The sequence below is a fragment of the Xenia sp. Carnegie-2017 genome, unplaced genomic scaffold (genome assembly GCF_021976095.1).
Source record: "Xenia sp. Carnegie-2017 unplaced genomic scaffold, XeniaSp_v1 HiC_scaffold_19, whole genome shotgun sequence".
Taxonomy (NCBI): Eukaryota; Metazoa; Cnidaria; class Anthozoa; order Malacalcyonacea; family Xeniidae; genus Xenia; species Xenia sp. Carnegie-2017.
In genome coordinates, this window is record NW_025813481.1 from 6,533,291 (window position 1) to 6,542,450 (window position 9,160).

At 33.6% G+C, this 9,160-nt stretch overlaps 6 protein-coding genes across 9 annotated transcripts; 3 read left to right on the forward strand and 3 right to left on the reverse strand.

Moving 5' to 3' along the window:
- Positions 1 to 24: 24 nt before the first annotated feature.
- On the reverse strand, positions 25 to 3,059 carry LOC124438861 (THO complex subunit 3-like). The gene is made up of 11 exons (XM_046989072.1): positions 2,961 to 3,059; positions 2,728 to 2,823; positions 2,529 to 2,652; positions 2,251 to 2,342; positions 1,968 to 2,036; positions 1,794 to 1,870; positions 1,616 to 1,696; positions 897 to 983; positions 746 to 824; positions 516 to 626; positions 25 to 415 (listed from the first exon to the last, which is right to left on the reverse strand). The coding sequence occupies exons 1-11, from the start codon at positions 3,018 to 3,020 to the stop codon at positions 362 to 364; spliced, it is 930 nt and encodes a 309-aa protein (XP_046845028.1). The 5' UTR covers positions 3,021 to 3,059; the 3' UTR covers positions 25 to 361.
- A 79-nt stretch (positions 3,060 to 3,138) lies between these two features.
- LOC124438799 (ethylmalonyl-CoA decarboxylase-like) lies at positions 3,139 to 4,275 on the forward strand. The gene is given in 5 exon segments (XM_046989004.1): positions 3,139 to 3,516; positions 3,518 to 3,698; positions 3,768 to 3,810; positions 3,877 to 4,051; positions 4,145 to 4,275. Coding segments are annotated over 5 exon segments (729 nt in total). The 5' UTR covers positions 3,139 to 3,232; the 3' UTR covers positions 4,191 to 4,275.
- Positions 4,276 to 4,583: 308 nt separating this feature from the next.
- On the reverse strand, positions 4,584 to 5,539 carry LOC124438802 (28S ribosomal protein S16, mitochondrial-like). 2 transcript variants are annotated; one of them, XM_046989009.1, is made up of 4 exons: positions 5,383 to 5,535; positions 5,220 to 5,290; positions 5,083 to 5,140; positions 4,584 to 4,913 (listed from the first exon to the last, which is right to left on the reverse strand). In XM_046989009.1, exons 1-4 carry the CDS (start codon positions 5,506 to 5,508, stop codon positions 4,791 to 4,793), a joined length of 378 nt encoding a protein of 125 aa, XP_046844965.1. In that variant the 5' UTR covers positions 5,509 to 5,535; the 3' UTR covers positions 4,584 to 4,790. The 2 variants fall into 2 exon arrangements, with proteins under 2 accessions (XP_046844965.1, XP_046844966.1); XM_046989010.1 differs by having other exon boundaries at positions 4,725 to 4,925; positions 5,383 to 5,539.
- A 45-nt stretch (positions 5,540 to 5,584) lies between these two features.
- LOC124438800 lies at positions 5,585 to 6,940 on the forward strand. Of its 2 annotated transcripts, XM_046989005.1 has the most exons (6): positions 5,585 to 5,674; positions 5,782 to 5,873; positions 5,948 to 6,127; positions 6,194 to 6,419; positions 6,488 to 6,639; positions 6,710 to 6,940. In XM_046989005.1, the coding sequence occupies exons 1-5, from the start codon at positions 5,624 to 5,626 to the stop codon at positions 6,626 to 6,628; spliced, it is 690 nt and encodes a 229-aa protein (XP_046844961.1). In that variant the 5' UTR covers positions 5,585 to 5,623; the 3' UTR covers positions 6,629 to 6,639; positions 6,710 to 6,940. The 2 variants fall into 2 exon arrangements, with proteins under 2 accessions (XP_046844961.1, XP_046844962.1); XM_046989006.1 differs by lacking the exons at positions 6,194 to 6,419; positions 6,488 to 6,639 and having other exon boundaries at positions 5,601 to 5,674; positions 6,710 to 6,883.
- LOC124439372 (McKusick-Kaufman/Bardet-Biedl syndromes putative chaperonin-like) lies at positions 6,857 to 7,930 on the forward strand. Its single transcript, XM_046989596.1, has 4 exons — positions 6,857 to 7,101; positions 7,168 to 7,415; positions 7,480 to 7,784; positions 7,910 to 7,930. The coding sequence occupies exons 1-4, from the start codon at positions 6,857 to 6,859 to the stop codon at positions 7,928 to 7,930; spliced, it is 819 nt and encodes a 272-aa protein (XP_046845552.1).
- On the reverse strand, positions 6,936 to 9,073 carry LOC124438801 (peptidyl-prolyl cis-trans isomerase-like 1). 2 transcript variants are annotated; one of them, XM_046989008.1, is made up of 9 exons: positions 9,026 to 9,073; positions 8,886 to 8,951; positions 8,720 to 8,767; positions 8,559 to 8,620; positions 8,400 to 8,471; positions 8,259 to 8,320; positions 8,108 to 8,192; positions 7,964 to 8,027; positions 6,936 to 7,562 (listed from the first exon to the last, which is right to left on the reverse strand). In XM_046989008.1, exons 1-8 carry the CDS (start codon positions 9,065 to 9,067, stop codon positions 7,988 to 7,990), a joined length of 477 nt encoding a protein of 158 aa, XP_046844964.1. In that variant the 5' UTR covers positions 9,068 to 9,073; the 3' UTR covers positions 6,936 to 7,562; positions 7,964 to 7,987. The 2 variants fall into 2 exon arrangements, with proteins under 2 accessions (XP_046844964.1, XP_046844963.1); XM_046989007.1 differs by lacking the exon at positions 6,936 to 7,562 and having other exon boundaries at positions 7,820 to 8,027.
- Positions 9,074 to 9,160: the final 87 nt, after the last annotated feature.

Below are 9,160 nucleotides of genomic sequence, written 5' to 3' on the forward strand. Positions count from 1 at the left end.
CCGCAAGCTGCCTAAACGTTTTGTCTTAAGCAATATTAATTTTCTTTTAATTCATCTTTACAAATTTGCGCGACGCCACCTCCTAATTGATGACTATCTTTTAAAAGATGATCGTCATCTCACAGATTGTAGAAATTATTTTGTGTTTCTTTTTCATGGTAAACTACATGCTGTAAATTATGGCAATAGTTTCTTTACATTGTTTTCAGAAGGAGTAAAAAGATAATTAAACAGCGTTATTCTCTTTAACTCAAAGGATCGAGAACAAAAGTTAAATATCTCATGCTACTGTACGGTAGAACAGGGCAATACGTAGATCGGGATAGCAGCACAATCTATACTTGCAATATTTTACATAAGATCAACTGGAAAGCCCAAAAATTTTCACCGTTCCTGCATCTCGATCGTGTTTATCCTAAGACAAATTAATTTTAATGAAGCAAACGTTTCTTAAAGACAAGGAACACGTGCACACCGCATGAATTTATTCTTGAAAAGTATAACTTAAATAGTACCTTATCATCGCAAGCGAAGGCAAGAATATGCTTCCGTGGATGCCAGGCCAGTGTAAACGTTGGAGCGGTACAAGGTACCTCGCAGATTTTCTCACCTGTTTCCACCATTGCCTGTAACGTAATGAATATAATAATTCAAAAAACGATTTCTGTTTTAATCTTGACACACAAACAAATGAACGTAACTAAGATGCGTAACAAAGAAATGTAAACAATGTCTATTTCCTCACAATATCAATAAGAAGATCTTCTGAACCAGAAGCAATCATTTGACCGTCGTAGCTAAAGCTAAGAGTACGAACGGGCCAACTGTAGTGAAAAAACACAGTAAATTAGTTGAAAGCAAACTTGACTTAACAGTGCAATAAATTGGTAACTTACTCCAGTCTTGAAAATGTTCTCACACACACAAGCTCATCCAAGTCCCACAAACTAATTAATGCATCCGCACTTCCGGTTGCAAAATACCTCAAATTGAAGAATGAATTGGTTTTAACTTTTAGTTATATAACATCAGTGTGCGAATTAGTTCAGAAAAAACGATGTGCAATTTTTTTGACAAAAGTGTTTCTTTATAGGCATAATCAAATCGATATTACGTTAATTATTATATAGTGCTAATTGCTAAATTAATATTTTCAAACGTGAACAAATTCATATGATTTATGACAGTGTTTTTCGTTAAAACCGCTGATTTTTGCACATCGTTTGAAAAAGTGATGTGCAATTGTTTTCATTTTAGCTAAAACGATGCAAATTGCACATTGCACACCGTTAATTCGCACACTGATAACATAAAATCAGTAGTGACCTTCAAAGGCCAGTTGTTCAATATTTGTTTGTAAATGTAGATCGTCCAGGTTGGTATAGTCCTGAGAAGGACTGTTTTTGTTGTTGTTGACTGACGTTTCGACAACAACAAAAACAGTCTTTTGACTCTGAAGATGACTACCGCTAAGGTTGTTGAAACGTCAGTCAACAACAACAACAACAGTCCTTCTCAGGACTATACCAACCTGGACGATCTACATTTACAAACATGTAACAATACTCCCGGGTTCAAACCATTTACTTTAATTCTATATTTACTATTCACATACTTCCCAGTTGGATCAAATTTTATACAGATGCAGTTGGCTGGATGAGCATGAAGCGTCTGAAGAGATTTCAATTCTGGATAGCTGCAAAAATAACAATGTGAAATTTATTTTCATATTCATAAATATGTAAATAAACTGAAATTCTAATAACATAAAGACATTTGGTAAACTTGCAAACCTCAAAACATTGATAAAACCTTGTCCATTGGTCAAGAAAAACAAATCATTGTCATTATTCCACGAGATTTCATTTACCTAAAGATACAGAGATACATATCAAATATACCTAATAGTAGTTATTGTATTGTAGGCTTTACATGAAATGCTATGGATAAGAATTGTAAATTAATACCTCAAAACGAAATTGTTCTTCACATTTTGGTTTGTATGTTTTTGCATCAACAAAAGTTATAAGATCTTCCTACATAATTTTGAAGAAATAATGCCATATCAATACTACATATAGGAATGCATATGTTGTCATTAACAAAGCATTGTTAAGCATAAGTTTGTAAGTTTTAGGGAACGAAATAAGTATGTTCCAATGTATTGTAAATATAGATTCAATGTTGGTGCTATTCTTCAAAACCACAGGTGTCATTATAATATTTTATAACAACATAACATGGTCATACTTTATTTCCAACAGCAATAGTGTTTCCATCAGGACTCCAACAAATGTTAATATTTTCACCTTTAGTGTTCACAACATTTACACATTTTCCAGCTATAAAAGAAAATTGCCAGTTATACACATGAAAAACACAAGAGTATCCTTTTGATGGGAGTATCAGTAATAATTTTCTTACACATTTCCCTGGTATCCCATATTTCCCACTGGTATCCCATATTTACTTGGCATCCAATATTTACCTTGGGCATCCCATATTTCCCACTCGTGTCCCAAATTTACCTCGAGTATCCCATATTCTTATGGTTTTATCACCAGATGCTGTTGCCAGTAAATCAGGATTTGAGGGATGCCAACATAATTGATCTACACTTTCATAATGGCCTCTGTAACTTGCCTCTTTATTCTAGATTACAGTGAAATTAATAGTATTTGTACCTCATATCCTTTGATGACCCACATAATCATTTTTTCTACCTACCAGTCCATATTTATCCAAGCTATAGATGCTAACACACTTGTCAAAAGAGCCCGAGGCCAACCTACGACCGTCACAACTCCACGCAACAGAATGAACCTTGAAATCAATATAGCCAAGTGAAAATGGCAGGATTACTCGAGAACGCCTTTGACGGCTTCTTGACAGTTGATTAACAGATCTCATTGTTTGAGCGAAGTACAAATAAATTTACATAATATAAACGCAAAACTCACTTTGGATGTATGTGCCTGGACGTCTCTAATTTTGGAATTCTGTTCAAAATGCCTTTGCATCTTTTGAAAATAAACCTCTAAACTTGATGCTTTGGAATCCATATTGTTTCTGAGGCAGCATTCCTTGTGTACAGCTGTTTGAACCATTACCACCATTGCACGGGGGAGGCAGGGAAGGTATAAGGAAAATAAATGTCATCTAATAATATTATTGTTATATTGTTATATAAGTTGGGCTCATTAATTTCCACAAAGTGGATTTAATACCACGCATGAAACTCAAAATTGTATCAAAGGCATTGTTCAACAACAAAAGTGGACAATTTTCCACAAATGTAAGAAATCTGGGAAATCACTTGAGATCCCTTCGTGATAAATTCAGAGAATTAGGTGATGGCAAAGTGTCTCTGAGGCAACTAGAATACAAAGGGCATAATATAGCAGTAGTAAGCCTTGAAAATCCTAAATATAAGAATGCACTTAGTGGAAAAATGATGGTGGAGATGGCAGAAATTGTTGATATATTAGAAAATTGGCACGATGGTAAAGCTATCCTTTGAAGGAGTTGGAAATACGTTTTGTTCTGGTGCAGATCTTACAGTTGCCAAAAGTATACTTTCACATGAAGAAGGTGATATGATGGCAACACTAATGCATGATACTGTTTTACGTTTTAAATGTCTTCCACTATTATCTGTTGCATTATCCGAGGGGCAATGTCTTGGAGGTGGTGCAGAAGTACGTGTAAATATGTACTTAACATTTAGTTATATTGTTCTTATATCATTAAAATAAATCAATTTGTAGCTTCTTCTGTGCTGTGATTTCAGACTTATGGCGAAACATGCAGGTAAAGTCCAAAGTTTAAAACACACAATGAATATCTTATCTTATGGTTTTTGTTTATGCATGATAGTGATTCAGTTTGTACAAGCTAAAATGGGCGTAACACCTGGATGGGGTGGTGCTGCACAATTAGTTGAACTTCTTGGAAAGCAACAGGCATTGAAAATCTTAACGTCATCACAGAAAATATTTTCACAAGAAGCTTTAAATATAGGCCTGGCAGATGGCATAATCTCGATGAAAGTGTATGTAGTAAATTGGCAAATATATTCATTACTTATATTAGCTGCAATCCAAGGAAGATATGTGATTGGTTGCTATCTTATTTAACTACGTAGAATGATACACAGAGTCAAGCATGTGATTGGTTGCTACCTTACTTAAGTTCATCTCCTGCAGTCATTCAAGCAATGAAGAAATGTTTGATGGGAAATACGTACATAAACATGATGACAGAGATACTTAAACATGAAAGGTATATGGTATATTAATATACTGGGAGATTTATCAATACATAGTGATTTGTGATGGAAAAAATACATGAAATAAACCTGTATGTTGCATCGTTTTTCAGATCAGTTTTCAAAGAAATGTGGTCAGGAGAAGATAACTTAAAAGCTCTTAAAATGAACATAAAACATCACGAATAATGAGAAAAAACAAACTTGAAATTCAATGGAAAGACAGATGGAAATGGAAGTAGTTTGCCAAATGGTGGTGTGATAGTTGCCACAAACACAAACTAGAATTCAAAACTCTAAATAACAACACAGTTGGTAATGGAAGGCTAAAAATATTTTGGGAACAAAATATGATCAATTGTTAATGAGGCATTTTTAAATTTAAATAAATCCATTAGTCAACTATCTCTTCATTTACCACTGTTAAGCACATTGCTTCAATATGAGTGGTCTTCTATCTTTTGATATCGTCCCTTTACCCACATACTTGTTTAAATATATACAGACTTTCTCTTTAAACATATTAACTCTCTTCTTTGCATCCTGTTTCATCACTATCCCCTTGCGTATCATTGTGTTCACTAGTATTCTTGTGAGTACGTCTAGCAACTTCAATGCTATATGGATGGATTGGAAGAATACCGGCCTACAAAAAAATCTTTAATGGATGACCAAGTGTTATTGATCGGAAGGAATGTAAACAAATTAAGGTGAAAGTCGTGTATCACAGAACTAACACGATAAGATCATAGACTTGTCTATTTTCTCAAAAAATTTCATATCAAATTTGCAATGAATATGAAAGGACATCTTACCAAACCAAGAAGAACGGCTACAGATTTCTTAGGTTCAGCTCCATGGGCCAACCAATATCTTAATAATAAATTAATAATAAAGAACATATGATATGGGAAGTGTAGTGACGGACTAAACACAATGAAAGTTTATATACTTTATCCTATCAACATTAAGACTAATGACTTTTTCGTTATGTTCATTTGGCATTGGATCATATACACCAAGCTACAAAAAGATAAAATACTTTGATTACATTTATTAAAATGAAACAATAATTCCGTAAAGAAACGTTCGGACTATTTCTTTATTGTACGTACCTGCTCGTAAATATATCTATTTCTTGCTGCTCTTCTTTTACCAGCAACAATATGAAAGAAAGGTCTGTTTGGACAACCATAAAGTGCCAAACGCAACACTACCGAAGACTTTCTCACTCTCGCCATTTTGAATTCACCCCATTTGTCAAGGGGGGGAAAGGACGCTTGTCACGGGGGGAGGCTACACCCTAATTTGGTAGTAGAATATTTATAGAACAACCATAATATAAATATCTTTTAAATGTCTGAAGGCATTCAACAATTAAGCAATTGTTCCCAACAAAATGTCGAGGTATATGAAATATAAGTGTTCTGTGAACCTGTTGAAAATTAAATATTGACTTAATATTCTTTGAATAAATTGTAAACAACTTGTAAACAAATAAACTATCTTTATAGATAAAATTGGATATTTTAAGCAGTGATGAATTTGAAGATGAACTAAGAACTCTGAAAGGAGTTTTTACTTCATCATATGGCCCAACAGGACGGTAAAAATATATGAAAATCAATTTCATTCTGAAATCCATTGTGATTGATCACACAGGAAAATGATTTTATGTAGGACAAGTTATATTCAAAATGTACATGGTGGTCATGTGAGAGTAACTTCAAGCTCAAGTCAAATACTTAATAGTATTACAACAGTTTCAAGTCCCTTAATTCAATTGTTATTGAAGTCAATCCAAGGTCAAATCAACCAATTCAGTGATGGGGGAATTTTTGTTGCACTTTTGACAATACAGTAGGTATACAAACCATTCTTCATCATCACATTTTGATCATTTACATGGCATTTTCTTTTGTTTAGATTGATTGAATCATCACTAAAATCAGGCCTCCCAAGACACACAATTATAGCTTTAAATGATATTGCTCTTAGTATTATTCTACAAAATGTCGACTATTTATCAATCAAAGCGGATTTTAGCAATATTGAGCAAATGCTTTGTGTAATAAAAACAATCCTGCTATCAAAACCTGTCATAGGACTTTCAACTGATGAAACACAAAAACTGGCTGTCACTTTGCTTCAAGTAATATGGACTGTTTCAATTTTGAGTCGCTCAAACAAAACATAATTTAAACTTTAGCACATTTACAGGGATTTTTGAATTGTGTTCCATCAGAGAAAGGTGGTTCATTTGAGTTGGATAACTTAAGAATTCAAACTTGCGAAGGGCCATCAATTGAGAAGACATGTATAAATCAAGGCATTTTGTTGGAATTATGTTGTCCGAAGTAACTCCTATCAATGTACATAAGTATATTCTTGTAAAAATATAAACCATTATAAATTCATTTATAAACTTTCTTATATATTTAGACAGATGACAATGGGATAAAAGTTGCACTTTTTGATTGCTCTCTGGCAGGCAATGTGGAAGATGGTTGGCCAAAAGGAGGAGAAATAGAATTGCTCAATGACACATCTTTTAAAATTGAGGATGATGTATTAAGACTTATGATGAAAATGGTTGATGATATGATCAAGCATCATGTTCAACTTGTAGCATGTCAAAAAATAATTCATCCAACACTTCAACATTACATAACTTCTCATAACTTATATTTTGTTGAAAGATTGACAATATTTCATATTGAAGCCATGCAAAAACTTACTGGAGCCAAATTGATCAGTTCATGCTTGGCTAAAATTAGTGAGGATAGTTATGGATCATTGAAGGAAATCAAATTATTGACAATACAGAAGAAAAGGTAAAATAAAACAATTATGTTGTTCCCAAATCCAGCCATAAATATTAAATCAGTTTGTATTTTTAGATATCTCAATATGATTTCTCATCCAGAAACAAAACCAAAGATTTCGACACTATTGTTGTGTGGGCCAGATGAACACAGTCTTGACGAATTAAAACTAGTATGTCCAGGAGTTTTAAGGTCTTTGAAGCAATTACTGATTAAACCTTATATTTTACCCGGGGGAGGATGTTTTGAAACAATCATGACAGGTACCTTACTAGAGACTACAAAGAGTAACAGCAATATTTATCATGGCATCTGTACTAAAGGTATGAAAGTTTTATGATCAACAACTTATCTTCAAGACATCATAATTCTATCTCAATCTTTTAGAGCAATACTCAATTGGTCTAAATTCAGTGGCCTCAGCATTTCTCCAGATTGCACTTGCCTTGGACCATGATGGTTTTGATCATCTAGTTGATACAAAAACATTTCACCACTGGATATGCAGGGATAAAAACTTGGGAATTTTGAAACAATGTCTATGTGGCTCTGTGAATAGGACAGAAACCACCGAGTTTTACATGACAGAAGAGTTATTGAGAGCAATCCCTATGGATATCAGTGTACACAAGACATTAACTTTGGATAGTAATGAATACAGACAGTCAGTATTTGATGTAATGAGCATTAAGGTAAATGGTATAAAGATAGCATTTGAAACTGCAAATACTTTGTTGAGAACAAGTCATTTTGTTAAGGAATTATTAGACAATTGTGAACACAAAATGAAGCAATATTATGACATTGGTCTTTTTAGATATTTGATGAAGTATCATAAAATAAGATTAATTAATATTGTTTTAATACATACATATAAAGGTTGTGAGCTTAGCATTTATGCCATGGTGTTTATGATAAATACATTTTCCACTGGCCTAAACGTTGGAAATAACAATAGTACACATATTGAATGTCTCTAAAATATCCTTACATATCCTCACTTCTCTATACGTACCTATCATCATCACCTGTTGCTACTAAACCAATGCGTTTGACAACTTCCATACCTTCACAGACACGACCAAATATGCTATGTTTTCCTGAACAGATTGAAATATTTTATACCATAGAATACAACATCCTAAACCAAGCATTACAATACTAACCATCAAGCCATTGAGTTGGTGCTAATGTTATAAAGAACTGACTACCATTTGTATTAGGACCACTAAAAAATAAAGAAAAACACACAGATAAGAGAACAGAGTGACCAGTGTAATGAAATAGAGAGCACAATTTTGTTTTACCTGTTTGCCATTGAAAGTATCCCTGCCCCTGTGTGTTTTAGTTCCCTCGTCAGTTCATCTTCAAATGTAGGTCTATAAAGATAGTGGTCATTTTACACCTCAGAACTTTTTCCAGCAATATTTTAGGCTCATATGTGCAGGGTATATGGTTAACCTTACCCATATATGGAAGCACCGCCTCTTCCTGTTCCAGTTGGATCACCGCCTTGTATCATAAAATCCTGAAATTTCTCAACTTTTTAAGACATTTTATTGACTTACTCAACAAAAAACTATAGATCAGAAGCCAAAACGTGAACATAAATATCTTTATTCTTTACCTTAATCACTCTGTGAAATCTACAATTGTTGTAATAACCTCTACGTGCCTGTGAGTAAATTACAGAATAAATATTGAAACAATTGAACAAACTGCGAAGGGTTGTCAGTTTTCACTAGGCAACAACTGAACAACGCAACATTATTCATTATTAACTTTATGCATACCAATTCCGCAAAATTTTTGCAAGTTCTTGGTGCATGCCTCCAATATAATTCAACAGAGATGTTACCCTAAATATAATCAAAGTAAAAATAGATAATTCATTTAAAATAGACGAGACAACAAGGAGAAGACAATAAATTACCATTGTGGTTTTTAAGGTCACATTCGCTGGTTTTGCCTCCATGTTGGAATCGTGAGTGATGGTATTTCTTGATAATAATTTATTGCCTGCGTGGCAGGCTCATGCGTGGACTCTTCTACCCTGTAATTCGAGGGC